At 49.8% G+C, this 16,604-nt stretch overlaps 1 protein-coding gene across 3 annotated transcripts in view; it reads right to left on the reverse strand.

Moving 5' to 3' along the window:
• Positions 1–16,604, reverse strand: part of Ctbp1 (C-terminal binding protein 1) — a 31,235-nt gene that overhangs the window by 12,890 nt on the left and 1,741 nt on the right. For 2 of the 3 annotated variants that reach the window (XM_004656046.3, XM_004656045.2), the window contains exon 2: positions 5,768–5,922. In XM_004656046.3, the coding sequence (XP_004656103.1) occupies positions 5,768–5,922 (155 nt within the window). Of the gene's footprint in view, positions 1–5,767; positions 5,923–8,885; positions 9,079–16,604 lie in introns of all 3 variants that reach the window. The other variant, XM_004656047.2, reaches the window with a different exon arrangement.

Genomic DNA, 16,604 nt, shown 5'->3' on the forward strand with positions numbered 1-16,604 from the left:
TGTCAACGGAGTGGTGCTGAGAGCCCATAGGGTTGAATGAATGGGAAATGAGCGACTGAGGCACAGGAGACAGGAGTGAGGGTAGGCTGGAAAGTCTCAACTGCCTTTGTTTTGAGTGGACTGGAGACGGCCTGGGGCAGCACTCAGGAGGGAGCAGCATGGCTAGCCCCACACAGATGATAGTTTGCTGGTACCCACAGGCAAAGCAGTACAAACCAGAAATGGGAGAAAGGGGCAGATCCTAGGAAGCATTATGATGGCACTGGAACTAGGGGTAGATCTGACTCAACAATTCCATAATGTGAGCCCTCACTATGTTAACAAGGGACCCAGGTTGGCTAAAGACAGGACAGATTGACAAACAGACCGACACCTCAGAGGCCAAGGTTGTATTTGCCCAGGCAAGACTAGCTGCTTTTTATTCTGAGCACTTAACTGTGGCAGTGACATCTAATTATACCACTGAAGATCCCAGTGGGGAAGGGGATCAGACTGTCCTACTGCTAGGCCCTCAGATGGCTTATAGCACTGGCTCATCCATGATTAACCAAGTACCTGTATTTATTTCCTCAAGCTAATTTCATAGAAATAGAATCCAGTGTGTCCATTGGAGAACCTTCTCTGAGGCTCTGGGCACTGCTGCCCAGCCAGTCAAGATACCTGAGACTTTCCACAACTCTAAAATGTAAGCTGGCATCTACTGCCAGAGCTTTCACTTGCCTTTCTGGGTATAACTTACCCATCTAAAATTTCTCCATGAATTTTTTCATGTTGTTTTTTTTTTTACTACCTAGTACATTTTTAGTAACGCAGCATTAATGAAGCTGTTTGCAGCAAGTACCCTACAAACACCAGGTAGGTTTATGCCTAACTATGTAGTAAAAGCTAGGGGTATGCTCTGCTGTGTGGTGAGGCAGGAAGTGAAAGCAGTAGGCCAGAGAACTACAGCTCAGGGTACTATGACTGTTCTGTTGGCCTCAGATCTCCTATATTCTATTCTCTACAGTGATTGCAAAGTGGCTGCTCTGCTTCTTGGTGTTGCATTAACCTTCCAGGGAGGAAGTCTGCTGAAGGCAGATGGAACTGAGTCTGTCCCTTGAGGTTAGGTTTCCCAGAAGTCACCATCCATAAGCCTCTATGCACATGTGCCCTCTACTAGCTGTGTGATCAGGTTAGCAACTTATCTCTACTCCACTTGGTGTCTTCAGCACTTGAATGGAGGTGACATGGATCCTAGTATGCAAACATCCACAAATGCCCTAAGCTGAAAATGGGCCGCTGGGGGCGCTTGGTGGCAGCAGGTTCTGCACAGGGCTCACTGGGCACATATCCCAAACCACAGTGGGTTTCTATGACAAGGGCAACATTGGGTTCATCATGCTAACCTCCTGCCGGGAGAATACCAAAGCTCCACACTTCATTGGATGACTTTGTCACATGGTGTATAACTCGCAGATACTTATGCGCAGGCGTGGCTATCCCATGGAACTGCTGTTCTCCTCACTTCTCCATTATTCCAGAACTTACTTTGGGACAGTGATATGGAGACAATGGCTGAGGCCTCTGTATATTCCCCATGTGACACCACAGAAGCTGAGGCAGTGATGGCCCCATAAGAGGAATTATGATACTGGGGTTTCTACTGTAAGCAATCACCTACTGACCCAGTAGTGAGTGTGTCCAGGGACCAGGGAAAGGCTTACAGAGTGGCTGACATAAGCTACACATCCCTGGCCCATTTTCTGCTGGGACTTTCCTTTACCTGCTAATTAGGAGGGACTAAAGGTCTTAGACATGATCCCTGGGCAACATACCCACCAAGCTTTACTGCTGCTTATTTAGCTGTGCAACTGTCTGATCCTTTCTGATGCTGCCTTTCCTGCATGTCACTATGTTTTCTGTGTAGGATGTGTAGGAAAAGCACCTTCCTCCCCTATTCCTACACTCAGGACATTTCACATAATGAGGTACTGTGTGAGGCACCACAGCTGGCAATTAACCTGAATACCATCACATGGCCCTAGAGCTGGGCTCACTACCTGAACACCATCACATAGCCCTGGAACTTGGTTCACCAGCACTTTGCCCACAAAGACAACATCTATGTCCCTGGGTCCCCTGCCCTGTCCACTCATAGCAAGGACAGTAGACCTTGGCGGTCTAGGCACGCCCTGGGAAGGGGTGGTGGATGAATCCCATAGTAAAGGATACCTGCATGTGGTGAGGCCTTTGTTCTCTCAACCTTTGCCCTGGCCCCAAACGTGACTTAACTTGGCTCTGAAGTCAGTGCTTCAACAGCCTGCCTATGACAGGGTACCTCTCTGCCCATATGCCCTATCGTGCTTTGGTTTCTGCTTCTCCTAGTATTTCGCTTTGGATATTTCTTACATATCCTCAGTGCAAAGACACTTTCCTGACCCAGAATGTTCTCTGTGCCCATGTGCTGTGCTTCTCACAGAGCCTGGAATCCGTCCCTCTCACCTCCACATGATCTCTCTAGGGATCTCTAACTGCCCTGGGTCCCCTCACCACTCATGGTTACTTGGCAGTTTGCTTAGAAATGTAGCCTTATGCTGAAGACCCTTTGCCTCAGCACAGGGCTGCTGAGTCCTGCCCCAGCGTGACAGCTCCACACCCAACAATATGTTTTCTGGCTTCTCTGAGTCCCTGGCAGAAGAGATAAAGGTCTCTCTTTAGCTCTGGAAGGTATTCTTCATTGGACGTACACTGTAGCTGTGAAGATTTACTGCTCTAAAGTGTGTTAATTACCACATAATAAGGACACAGGAATTTATTTTCTTCTCATACCTAGAGATTAAGTGCCCATGGACTCTGCTGCATCCTCAGTTATTAGGGTCCCAGGCTCCTGTCCTATAGCTCCCCATCTACCATCCAGCATATGTCTTCCGCCGTGTGGTACAGGTGTCTACCCAGGCTCCAGCCACCGTATCTGGTTTCTAACAACCAGAAAGAACACAAGAACTTCCAAAGACTTCTCTCATGAAGCCTCATCATTTGATAACATTTAGCAAGGAGGGGGTATCACTTGTGAAGCAAAATCCTTACTGAGGACACATGTATCCTAGGGAGCAAAAGGACTGAGGAAGGGGAGAGTAAGCACTAGCACAGAGCTCCCAAGCAGGCCTCCATATCTCACCTCCCTCCTGGCTTCTGGCTTTGTGTAGCAGTCAAACTTCTTGTTGGTACTGAGCTCCCAATGGCTCCTTCTTGTCACCCTGCTTTTGGTGCCACTTCAGATCTGAGGCATTAACTCACAGTTCCTGACAGAGTAAGATGCTGCTTCTGGGACTGTTTCTTCTGGGCACAGCCTGATGCCACAGCCCTGGCTGCCTCATTGGAGAACTCTGCACTGTCTCTTATCCCTGTCCCCTTTTTATAATCTCAGTGAGAAAACATACTCATTAGTATAAATCCTAGTATTACTTTTCCTTTGGGTATTTCTCATGTGTGCATACCCGTGTGTACAAGTTCACACAATGGCCTCTTCTGTCAACTCTTCTGTCATCACTGTACTGGGACCCAGACCTGTTGATCACCAACAAGCCACACCACAGTTGGATCTCCAAGCCACACACTGATCCAGGCCAGGCCAGCCTTCCACCACCATGAAGCTTCCCTTAAGTATGGAGCCTTTGGAAATGACTGTCCACACAGTGCCATGGCACCAAGACTGCCAGAGGTGCTACATGCATCATCAGATCAGTTCTTCCTTGCTCCAGGATCCTTGGCAGAATATTTCAGCCTGTGGGGCCATATCATCAAGGGACACCAGGCAGTCCCCCACTTTGCAATCCTGTGAATCAAGCTGTCCCCACCTTCACATGAAGACTGTATGTGAACACAAATTGTTCTGTCTCAGACAAATGTCCCAAATATGGTCATTGGCATGTTATGTCACATGGTATGGTGCCACCAAACATTGTCTGCCACATCACAGACTCTAGGCACTTACCAACATATTGTTTTCTACTGTTTGGAAAGTTCTGGCCTTTTCCCTCTGGGTCATGGAGTCTATTAGTGTGTCCACACCCCATTCTTCCCATGTGGCACCCAGACCCAGGACTGCCCCCTGTGCCTCACAGTAATTCTTACTTTCAGCTTAGGCATCTTACAGCTGTGTCTTCACCTTGCCCCTCCACTTCTACTACAAGATTCTGCACTACAAGCACAGTTTCTCTCTCTGGGACAATATATCCTGCAGCCAGACTAGGGGCAAGCGGGAGTGTGGTCCCAGAGGCCAGCAGCTCTATTCCATTCTGTTTTACTCGCAAAACTTCACCTCCTTCTTTCAGGGCTATCTCTGATCACATGGAAGGGGCACATGTCTAAGTTCTATAGACACACACAAACCAGGCTGATATAAATAACATGTTCCTCGGCAGAGGACTGTCCCATATGGCGCAAGGTGCACAACTATGTATCTGCTGTGTGCTGAATTCCAGGCCTGAGAGTTGTAGCAGGTTTTATGGCAGGTTGTGTGAAGGCATATTCAAATCTCGTGTCATTGCCCTCTGGGTCTATGGGAATTGCCCCAATGTGCTGCAAACCTACCCTCAGCAGCCATGTTGCTACTTAAAAGCAGAGCTCACTACTCCTCCCAGAGGAGTCAGCCCCCAAGTCCAGCTGGCTAGGACATCTACATTAGCAGGGGAAAGGCTCCTGCTTGCAGTCTGTGAATGGTCTTGTCCCATTAACTCCTAGAGGTTTTTTTAGGTTTGTTTTAAAGGATGCTCTGGGCAAGAGAGATGGCTTAATGGTTAAGACACTTGCCTGCAAAGCCAAAGGACCCAGGTTCAATTCCCCAGTACCCACATAAAGCCAGATGTACAAGGTGGTACACAGGTCTAGAATTTGTTTGCAGTGACTAGAGGCCCTGGCATGCACATTATGTATCTGCCTCTCTCACCCCTCTCTCTCCCCTCCCCACCCCGACTCTCAAATAAATAAATAAATAAAATATTTTAAAAATATTTGAAGAGGGCTGGAGAGATGGCTTAGTGGTTAAGCGCTTGCCTGTGAAGCCTAAGGACCCCGGTTCGAGGCTCGGTTCCCCAGGTCCCACGTTAGCCAGATGCACAAGGGGGCGCACGTGTATGGAGTTCGTTTGCAGAGGCTGGAAGCCCTGGCGCGCCCATTCTCTCTCTCTCCCTCTATCTGTCTTTCTCTCTGTGTCTGTCGCTCTCAAATAAATAAATAAATAAATAAATTAATTAATTAATTAAAAAAATATTTGAAGAATGTTCTGAAGTTTCTCCACTGTTTCAGTGGAGTCCTGAACTGGCTACCACATGAGGAAAGACCAGGTGAACACACTTTACACTGTATAGAGACCCCATAATTCTGAACAAGTATGAATTACAAAATCTGTCCAAGTCTTGACAGCAAACCCTGGAGAGGCAATGTAAACCATGCTGAATTCCCAAGGAAGCAGCTTGTTGCAGCCTCTAGCATCCGGGCAGCATCCAGCATCCTTGCAACACTCACAATTCCACTTGAGGCTGTGATGTCAAGTGAACCAAGAAGCCAGAAAGTAAGCCCATCTTTAGGTTCTAACAGGGCCAGGGTACAGTAATAGGAATCCCACGAGACTAGGTAGTGCTCAGACCCATTGTGGCCAGAGGCCAGGGAACAAGACCTTGTGTCCTATGCTGACTTGGGCTATGGCCTGAAGTCGAGTGACCCTTGGTCTGGACCCCCCCCCCAATGTGAAGATTGGCAAACCCTAAGCAGGTATGCATGGCACTACCTTCTCGTGGATCTCCTGTGTGGACTGTGCATCACAGAAGGCCACCGTGGCCACGTCCTTCAGGATGGGCATCTCCACCGTGCAATCCCGGCCATCTAGCAGCGCCACCAGGGGCCTAGGGTGCATGGGCCCGTTCATGATGGGAGGTCGGACGCCTGCAACAGAAGAGCAGACAGGTTATTCAGTGTCCTTAGCAGCTTAGGTCTATGACCTAAGGCCCAACACCACCTATGAGGGCTGGAGAGACCAACCCTAGGGACTATGTACTCAGCATCCACTTAATGTGGGGCTTTGTAATAAAAAAAAAAAAAATTAAAACTGAGAAAGAGACTGGGGTTTGCTATAGTTCACTCATGCCTGAGTGGATCCAGATCACTAGTCTTTTTGAGGACACAGGACCACAGACTCTGGAGGCCCCAGGGCAGCTGGACACAGAGTAGAAGGAAGATGCCTCAACCCAGGCTCTGTTCAGCTGCAGGGAACCCTACTCACACAGGACCATTCAGGCAGATATAACTTAGAAAAGTGCCCCAGTCACTCTTCTGCCTATAGTCACTTTGTGGCTGCCTGAAACCCTACAGAAATTAATGACTTTAGCACGTGTCCTGCCTGATATCATCTCCATTCACAGATTTCAAAACTAAGAAACAGGCTGGGCATAGTAGCACACGCCTTTAATACCAGCACTGGGGAGGTAGAGTTAGGAGGATCGCTGTGAGTTTGAGGCCACCCTAAGACTACACAGTGAATTCCAGATAAGCCTGGACTACAGTGAGACCCTACCTCAAAAACAAAAACAAACACAAAACAAAACAAAAACTAAGAAACAGGGCTGGAGATGGCTTGACGGTTAAGGTGCTTGCTTACAAAGTCTAAGGACCCAGGTTTGATTCTCCAGGTCCCACATAAGCCAGATGCACAAGGAGGCGCATACATCCGGAGTTTCTTTGTAGTAACTAGAGGCCCTGGTGTGCCCATTCTCTCTCTTTCTCTCTCCCTCCCACCATCTCTAATAAGCAAATAAAACATAAAAAGAAGAAAACTGCTGGGTGTGGTGGCGCATGCCTTTAATCCCAGCACTCAGGAGGCAGAGGTAGGAGGATCGCCGTGAGTTTGAGGCCACCCTGACACTCCATAGTGAATTCCAGGTCAGCCTGGGCTAGAGTGAGACCCTACCTCGAAAAACCAACAAAATAAAAATAGAAGAAAACTAAGAAACAGCGTGAAGGCAGAAAAGGTAATGTGTGAAGGTAGAAAACACCCTCAGAACCCATCTCCCAGATCAGGGTAAGGAAGGATTTCAGAAGTACAGTGCTGCTCAAGGGTACAGTGCTCACCTAGTGTATACTAGGCCCTTGGTCTGACTGCTCCACCAAAGGCATGTGTATGTGCTGAACCAGCTCCTTCCCAATGTGACGCACTACACTCACTTAGGCCACAAATGAGCACAGCAGCACCAAGTACTATCTGGCCACCTGGGCTAGGCAGAGAGCACCCGGAGTGGGAGGGGACACAAAGGCAGCTCCTTAGGAGGAAGCAGCACCAGGTAGAGGCCTTCTCAAGCCCCACAGCCTTCCAAAGACCTTCCTAGAAGAATGGGCCACAGAAAGGGCACCGGGGTGGGTGAGGGGAACCAAGTAGCCACCACATGGGCACAGAACAAAGGAGGCCCTCCAACAGTGCTGGCAAGCAGCTAGTCATGTGCAGCTGTGCCCTGCACCACACTCTACCACTCACCTCACTGCCTTCAATGAAGTACAGGTATACAGAGGCTGCCCCAAGCCATCAGTGGAAGGGGAATACCTCTCAGAATCCATGTCACAGAAAGATGATGCCCTAGGAACTATCACATTCATGCACAGCAGGGCTGTGGGGAAGTCACTTGGAGTTCATCCAGGCCTGGAACTGGATACCTGCACTGTTACAAAAGGTCTCACTGACCACTCAAAGCTAATGGAGCTTCTACCTTCCAGGTAATTCTAGGCCCAAGGACTCCAGCTGCAGGGTGGGAGGCACCACTGTCCATATGGCCCTTTCCAGGGTTGAGGGTCTACAACACTTCCTGTGAGAAGTTACAGTCATATCCCTATACATATTAGCAAACAGTAAAGGTCCCAACTCTCAAGGGAGGAGTCTACAAGGCTAAAGGTTTTGAGTTTGCCTTCTTCCTGCCTTGACCCCTCGGACCACAGCCCACCACAGTGCCAACCCACATCAGCTGTCTCTGTCACCAGATAGTAGAGGAGAACAGCAGCAGCAGTCCCCTTGTACTCCAACACGGACTTGGAAAGTGGCTTTTCTTGTGTAAACATGTTACTTGTAGTGGGTAATGGACTTATCGTATATAAAATAAGTTGATAAATACCTACTTTTAGTATTCTTCAGTTTGAATATCTGTATAAGGCCCACATCCACAAATCAAGACCATAAAACAAGTCCTCAGAGCACAGTCTGAACCTGTCACCTGGGAGGTAGCCAACACCTCACTGAGGACCTGCCTAGTTGGCTGGCTGCCTGGTCAGTATAGGTATGGCTGGGCTGGGGCCTGAGCCTATCCCCTTATCTAAAGGATAGGAAAGATACCCTGAAATTCATGTCAGGGGACAAGAGGTCAAGCCCCCTACCCCCCACAGCCAAGTGGGTACATGGTTCCTTCTCTCCTTCACCCATAGCATCAGGCACCTCCAGACACGAGGTGGCAAGGTATGGTAACAGGGTAATCCCAGTGAGAACAATGACCCCAGACCACACTCACTCGGAGCATCCCCCAAGTGGAAGACACAAAGGAAAGAACAATGCTGACTGTGCTCAGGCTCTCAGGATTGCACTGGGGCATCTGTGGCTCCAGGACCACCCTCATTCTATATCAGATAAGGCCTGGCTTCAGGGCCACCTCCACACTCTTGGGACACTTTCTGAGAGAAACCAGTCCCTAGCAGAGGCTTGGTGATGGCTGACAAAGGCAGAAACTAAGCATATACTTCAGGGCCCCACAGAACTCGGTCACAGTAAGGCCCAGGCCACATGGTTCAACAACTGCCTGACTTAAGGGCAGTGCAGCCCACTCTCTCCTTGTGGTTTGTCTGACAGATGGCTTCTCTTGGCGGCCCCTACCAACCTGACATTGCTTAATTGGGGCGGGGTTTCCACGACCATGAATTCGCCTGTCCAAAGCTTTTGGTCTTCAGAATCCCCAGGCCGAACCACGTCCTGTCACGGAGCCTCATCCCACGTCTTATTGTCTCCAACCAAAGCTCTCAGGCTTCCGCTCCACGGCAGCCACTGAAGCCTGCGTCGGGTTCAAAGTCTTACTAAAAATCAAACACAAAAGACAAGTTAAAATGCCGTCAAAGGCCGGCTGAAACTCAGACTCCAGGAAGCTTCATGAAGATGAAGCTTCGTGCTGCACCCTCAACCTTGTCAGGGGACAGCTATCAGAGGACCACCCTAAACAAGCAAGGAGCTCACTCTGAGCTCTTGTCTCTGGGCCAAGGCTGGCCCCCAAAGTTACCTATACAGACCCAAGAATATCTCATTGGCAGTAGCCACCCCACTGGCCTCCAGGCCCAGCCCAGACACCAGTGTTCTTGAATTGGGAAGTGAAGGCAGAATATGAGGCAAGCACTGAGTATATAGGGCCAGGATACTGCAGAAAAGGGTCTGCCAGTTGGTTCTGGGAGCTTCTATTTTATCTTAACAATTCCTGACTTTTGTGAAGCTAAGACATGGGTCTTTCAACGAGGCTGCTGAGTACAGGTTGGGGATGAGGACTATGAGTGCTGGCTTTCCAGCATTCTCTCAACTCCCTTCCCTGTTTTCATTTCAAAGCAGCCCAGTCACTGGCCAACAGTCACTCAGTTCTCCCAGAAGTGCTGCCCAGCTATATCCAAAGTATTGACCATGACAGCCAAACATCATGGCAGAGGCTCCAGGGTGAGGGTGCTGCAGGGAAGCACAGAGGATGGGCCTGTGCATGTCCCTGAACAGTGCAACCAACCACCTGGTCCTTGCTCCTGGCAAGAGGAACCCACACAGGGGCTATGCTGGACATCAGGCTGCCTAGTGTGCCCACTCTGCAATGCTGTAAAGAGACAAGACCTCCTGTTAGCCAAGCCTCAAGCAGCTCATCCGGAAAAGCCACATGTGGCCACAAGTCCAGTATGCTTTGGAATCATCACTTTTCCAGAAAGCTCAAAATGATTTTTTTAAGCTCTCTCTCTCTGCAGGTTTCCAGCACACATGTACAACACTGGCTTCCAGGACACAATCAGCCTTGGGGGACAGTGCACAGCTCACTGCAGAAAACAAGTCAGTGAAGCAGGGACAAAGACCTGGAGTGATCTACCATAGGCCCCAGCCTCTCACCTTGGTGGGTACTGTGCTTGAATTCTCCAGCAGAGGGCACTAGAGTGCCACTAAGGAGGTAAGGACTGAAGTCTAGGCCAGGCCACAGGGAGCTCTGCTGACAGTACACTGGGTACCTCAGAACAAGGCTACCAATGGCCCAACCTGCACACAAGTACTTAAAAGACACTCTTTCTCCACACCCCTCCCAACAAGGCTACTACAAGTTCAGGGTAATACTTGTAGCTAATGCCTGTCTCTGTTGGGACAGATATCCAGAAAACAGCAGGCAGGGAGGGTAGCAGGCAAGTGGCTCTGGAGATAGCATCTTCCACCTCAGGCCATACGTCCCTTAGCAGGGGTGGGTTCTAACAGAGAGTCTTGACTCAGATCTTTAGAAACACAGCTACCTTCTCACCTTCCAGAGACAGACAGTTCAGCAGCTCCCATTCACAGTAGTGACCTGGGAGAACAACATTATTAGACCCACTGCCCCCAGTGACTAATTTCACCATCTCCTCACATTTCCTTGCTGACCTGCAGTTAGTAACCCAACAGCAGGCCCAGGACAGGAGTGGCCAGCAGAGGAATGATGAAATCATGCAACCCAGGATTCCACTGGAACGGGTGGTTAATTGCAGCAACCTGTTCAGGGGACTCCACCCCAACTCCAAGTCTGTGGACAGGAGGAGGATCAGGAAGCACTCACACATGATAAACTTCAATCTTCTAGGACCCTGGAGAAGCCAGCAGGCAAGAGTGTTCTGGCCACAGCCCTCCCAGGCTACACAAGCTAGCCCACTGCCTAGGCAGGACCTGCCCTGACAGAAAGGCTGAGGCTCATTCAACCCCAATGCACAAAGAGGAAGGTGACCATGGGTCCCTACTATGTCCTTGGCCAACAGAACCAGGTCCACAGGCAGCCCAGCACCATGCCCTATGTACTCCCTCTCTCTGGAACCTCTCTGGAAGTTACTTTGGACACAGTGGTGCTTTGCCAGGAAGAGTTTCAGCCCTACCCCCTGTGGTAATGAACGACAGGAGCCTTGCTGCAGAGGGTTGAGCAAGGATGTCAGAAGTCTAACTAGACTTTTTTTTTATTTGCAGACAAGTTTTAAAGAGGCCCTGAGCAGAAGAGGTTATTTAACTCAGGGTGGTACAAGCCACATCCCAGCATCAGGAGACACAGGCCATTCTGGACTCCAACTAAAATCAAGAAACCTGAGGTGATGTGCATTGACTACAAGTCAGCCACACATAAGCCCCAAGGGATCTCAGGACCTGAGGACACATGGCTATGGACTCAGATCCTCAGCATCCTGTCATTGCCCTTCTCCTCACCTGTAGAGCCCTAGCCTATAGCACATTCATGCCAGGTGAGCCTATCTTCCCCTTTCTAAAAGGGTGGTCTGTTCAGAGTGGGGCAGGCTGAAGACCATCTCATGACTTCTGCAAAGTTGGCTTTGGCGGGGAGGGGGAGGGACGGGGGGGGCGGACAGAGGGATTAGACTTAAGATTTGTGAAAAGGCTGGAGAGAGAGAGATGGCTTAACAGTTAAGGGATTTACCTACAAAGGCAAAAGACCCAGGTTCAATTCCCCAGTACCTACATAAACCTGGTGCATGTGTCTGGAGTTTGTTTGCAGTGACTAGAGACCCCAGCACGCCCAATTCTTTCTATCTCCTCTCTCCCTCCTTCCCCCACCCTCATAAATAAATATTTTAAATTTTTTTAAAAAGATGTATGAAGAAAACCTAGGGGTGGGGTACTACAATACTAGCTGCCACACAGCCTGCCAACCCAAGCTAGCATCCTAGGATGCTTTCCTGCACTGCCTAGGACATGTGGCAGGTTTCATGAGATGGGACTCAGGTACTCATAGAAAGACCAGACAGAGAAAGCAATGCTAGCCATGGAAACCAGCCCAAATACATGTGAGGTGACATTTCATGGCAACTGAAGAGGGCAGGCAGTGCTTGGTAATCAAGGCAGGAGTGGTGGCCCAATGTGCAGAGATCCCAAATGTGCACATGGCTCTGAACAAGTATGACAGGGCTATGAGTACACAGAAGGGATTTGAACATGGTTGGTAGGGAGGGGAAGCTCCAAGTGTGTACAAGGAACAATAGGGACCTCCTATCTACCTGGGTCCTCCTCCCCCCCAGTTCAAAACACAACAGGTGAAGCCTCTGCAGTGTCAGAACCTGGTGCCTCTTTCTAGGGGCCAGATATGCACAAGGCCATAGCACTGGTAACCAGTACAGTAACACATGGACCCCTATGCTGTGAACATGGGCCACCAGGACCAACAGAAACTGCCCAAACCTTCCATGGAACACAACAGACAACTGTGAGTACTGTGTATTTAGCCAAATGCTTCAAGAAAGAAAGGAGCCAAACAGAGGGCAGGACAAAAGGGACACCAGACACCAGAATACAGCCAGGACCCAGGCTGATGCACCCACATGAGGCAGGATGGCAACACAGGGGATAGGTACCAGTATACAAAACCTCTCAGTATTCCGTACATAAGTTTTCAATAAATCTAGACCCATCCTAAACTTAAAATTTTACCTTAAGGAAAATGGGCAAGCAAGGGACATCAAGATCCCAGGGGTCCTCCCAGTGGTGCAGCCCCAATTGTGTACTGACACCCTCAAGGTCTTTCATAGTACCCAAGACCAAGAAGCCTGTTTCAACAGGCCATCACCATCTGCAGGCTCCATAGCCCCCTTAAGCCTGATGGTGCCCCTTCCACAGGTTTTCGGCATTCAGGCCACCACATACAAGATATAGTCCTATCAGACTCAGCTACCCCAAACTCACTCCCTAAAAAACCCATTCTTCCCTAACCCACCTCATCAGTGCCCAACTTGGCCCACTTTCTTGCAGCCAGCCTCCAAGGGCTGGCTACATTCTCCCTGCCATCCACAAGCCCCTTTCCTGGCCCTCCTCATCCTCTCCCCTCTCAAACCCTAATTAAGACCTTCCTGGGAATACAGAGCTCCTCGGCCAGGACCAGGTCTCTCTCACTGTTCATCCACCTGCACATCCTTAGAGCCCCTCTATAAAGGGGTTCCCCAACAACTTAGGGACACCTGTCCTCCCTCTTAGCAGAGATTCCTCTGGTCTAAAAGGCCAGCTCTATCCCAAACAGCCCTCTCTGGTTACAATGCTGTCCTGTTGGCTGCTCCCCTGGAGGACACAGGACATAGGCTAGCTGTGCAGCTGTCTGCTGGTGCCTGCTGGGAGCTGAGCCCCTGCAGACAGTGGGCACCAGGGCCAGGGTGTCCCAGGAGCCTGAGGGGCAAGGACAACATGAAGTGGCTGAACAGAGAACTGCCATGTGACCCTCCACCAGTACAGGTTATGCCAAAGGCATGGGTGGAGCACAACGGGACAGTGATACCGCACTAGGAGATGGCAGGCACTAAGGACAATGGGATGGCATTGAAGGGCAGCACTGAGAGACCGTGGGATGGCAGGCACTGCAGGAATATAGAACCACACTGAGAGACAACATCCATGTGGACCAGGAGCAGCACTTCACAGCCAAGAAGGTACAGGATAAAAATTGTGATAAAAGGTACTAATAAGCCAGCAAGACTCGTTTCCATGGGTGTGTTCTGCATGGTGTGTCTATTTACAGAAGATGCCACAAGCCCTGACACCTGAGAACATCTACCCATCAAAGTTAGTGGCAGAATCATCCTCACTGGAAGAGCACTCAAGCCAGCCTCCTTGCCATTCCAAATAGGATATCTTACCAATACTGCAGGCAGACCAGGCCTTGTAGAAGACAGAAAGGTCACTGGAGAATCGCCTCCAGAGAGAGCAACTGTCAGCCTCCCCATCGGAGACAGTGACAGGACTGGTAAAAAGGAGACAGCAGGGCTGGGGAGATAGCTCAGTGGTTAAAGGAGATTGCTTGGAAAGCCTGCCACCCTGGGTTCAATTCCCCAGTACTCATGTACACCCAGCCAAGTATTTTTCTTTTTCTTTCTTTCTGTTTTTGGTTATAGGGTCTCACTCTGGTCTAGGCTGACCTGGAATTTAACTGTCATCTCAGGGTGACCTTGAACTCATGGCAATCCTCCTACCTCTGCCTCCCGAGTGCTGGGATTAAAGGCGTGCGCCACCACACCCGGCTCTGTTTTTCTTTTCTTTTCTTTTCTTTTTTTTTTTTTTTTTGGTCCAGGTATTTTTTTTTTTAAGAGTGTTTAAATTTAAAAAGACAGAAATATGTGGAGCAGGGTGCAGAAAGGGCTGGGGTCCTTCTAGTTGTATGTCCCTATAAGCTGCAGTACCTGTGCTCACTGAGTTTTTCTCGAGCCACCCTGACCAGCTCAGCCTTGCTGCTTCCCCTGAGCATTCAAGCTCCTACACTGTAAAAGGGGGTGGGGGAGGGTCCGACAACATCTGAGACCAAGGAGGAGGATTCACAGCAGCAGCTAAGTCAGCATGAGGTTGGTGAGTGAACACTCAAAAGGTTACAGTTCATAAAAAAGGAACATTTCAGGGCCAGGCATGGTGGTACATGCCTTTAATCCCAGCACTCGGGAGGCAGAGGTAGGAGGATCACCATGAGTTCAAGGCCACACTGAGACTACATAGTGAATTCCAGGTCAGTCTGGACTAGAGGAAGACCCTACCTTGGGGGGAAAAAAAAGGAACATTTTCCCTCAAGATGCCACACAGCCTGGGCTCTGGAGGAGATGGTACTTCATGTGGGACACAGTCCCAGTCTATCCTCACCCAAGTGACAAGAGTGGTCCAGCTGCTACGGAACATTGAGAAATTTGGGGAGGGGGAGGCACAGACCTCTTGCCTGCAAGTCATTGCTGACAGTGTCCATGAGGATAGATAGGGAAGAAATGACAGGCTTTCAGGAAGCACGGCTGAACAGCACAAGCTGCTGCTTCCCTCATATGCACCCTATGCCCCAGCCACCCTGGAGCTTATAGCCAAGCCATGCTGCCCAGCACCACCTAGGCCCAGTCCTCTCCTGCCACCAGCAGGGTGAAAGCTGTGTCTCTGTAGGTGTTTCCACAGGACATCCACGCCACATTAGCAGGGCTCTATTCACAGGAGGTTCTCAGTTGCACCCAGGTCTGAGAATGAATGTTCCAAGTAGTCTCCAACTAGGTCACACCCTGCAGGGCACTGGCCACAGTTCAAAGGACAAGTAGGAAACAGTGGGCAGACAAAAACCAGAGCTTCTGGATGCTGAGGAGCTGGGTGCTGGCAACTTGTTGCCTGAATCCTACCTGGAACCCTAAGGGTGGCATGGTACATCTCTGAACCTGGGACCTGTCTGTAAACAGGCAATCACTTCTGTCCCCAGAGATAAGTGTCAGATGACTGTAGGCCAGATTCTCAAACTTTACACCAATATCCTGGGGGGGGTGGGGGGGGGGCGGGGAGGAGAATGTTGCAGCCTAGTCATGGGCAGATAGAGCTGGACAGAACACATGCTATTATGCCCTAACTCAAATCTTAACGAGTAGTGACAGTCCAGTGTATACCAGCCTCATTTCTCCTCCTGCCACGTTCTCAAGCTAAAAAAATAAATAAATAAAGGTAGGTGAAGGGGTGGTTTAAAGGTCAAAACCCTGCTCTACTGGCTGTCCTTATGAACCCATCCCACCTGTCAAGAAAAGCAAAGAAAGCCAGCTGTGGTGGTGCACGCCTTTAATCCAAGCACTTGAGAGGCAGAGGTAGGAAGATCGCCATGAGTTCAAGGCTACCCTGAGACTACAGGGTGAATTCCAGGTCAGCCTGAGCTAGAGTAAGACCCTACCCTTACCAACAAAAAAAGGGGGGCTAGAGAAATGGCTTAGCAGTTAAGTGCTTGCCTGTGAAGCCTAAGGACCCTGGTTTGAGGCCCAATTCCCCAGGATCCATGTACGCCAGATGCACGGGGTGGGGGGGGGAACGACACACATCTGACTGGCGTCCCTGGTGCGCCCATTCTCGCCCCTCTCTACCTGCCTCTTTCTCTGTCACTCTCCAATAAATAAATAAAACAAAAAATATTTAAAAAAAAGAGTCACCCTTGCCATAACTGAACACAGGATGAAACAGAAAGTTTCCAAGAGGTTGGGAAGACAGGTAGACCATAAATCATGAGGGCAAGGATATGGGTGTGTACTTGGAGGCCAAGGGCAGATGCAGGTCAAGTAAACACCCCTCCCAAAACCTTAGGGAGGACCCCAGAGTTACAGTTCATGCTCGAAGATGGGCAATAAAGTACACAAATGGGAAGGCAAGATGCTGCTGGTGCTCCACAACAATTGGCATGCACACAGCTGCGACCCAGATGCAGGCTCACAGGTGACAGCAGACAGGGAAATGAAACCAGAGGCCAAAGCAAAGACAGTGCATCACTGAAGTCCCAGCAAGAAGCCACAAGCATCAGTCTCCCATCATATACAACCAGCACTTCTCTTTACCATACCCAGGGACATGCCAAACAAGCAGACTGATATGCATG

Source organism: Jaculus jaculus, chromosome 11 (genome assembly GCF_020740685.1).
Source record: "Jaculus jaculus isolate mJacJac1 chromosome 11, mJacJac1.mat.Y.cur, whole genome shotgun sequence".
NCBI lineage: Eukaryota > Metazoa > Chordata > Mammalia > Rodentia > Dipodidae > Jaculus > Jaculus jaculus.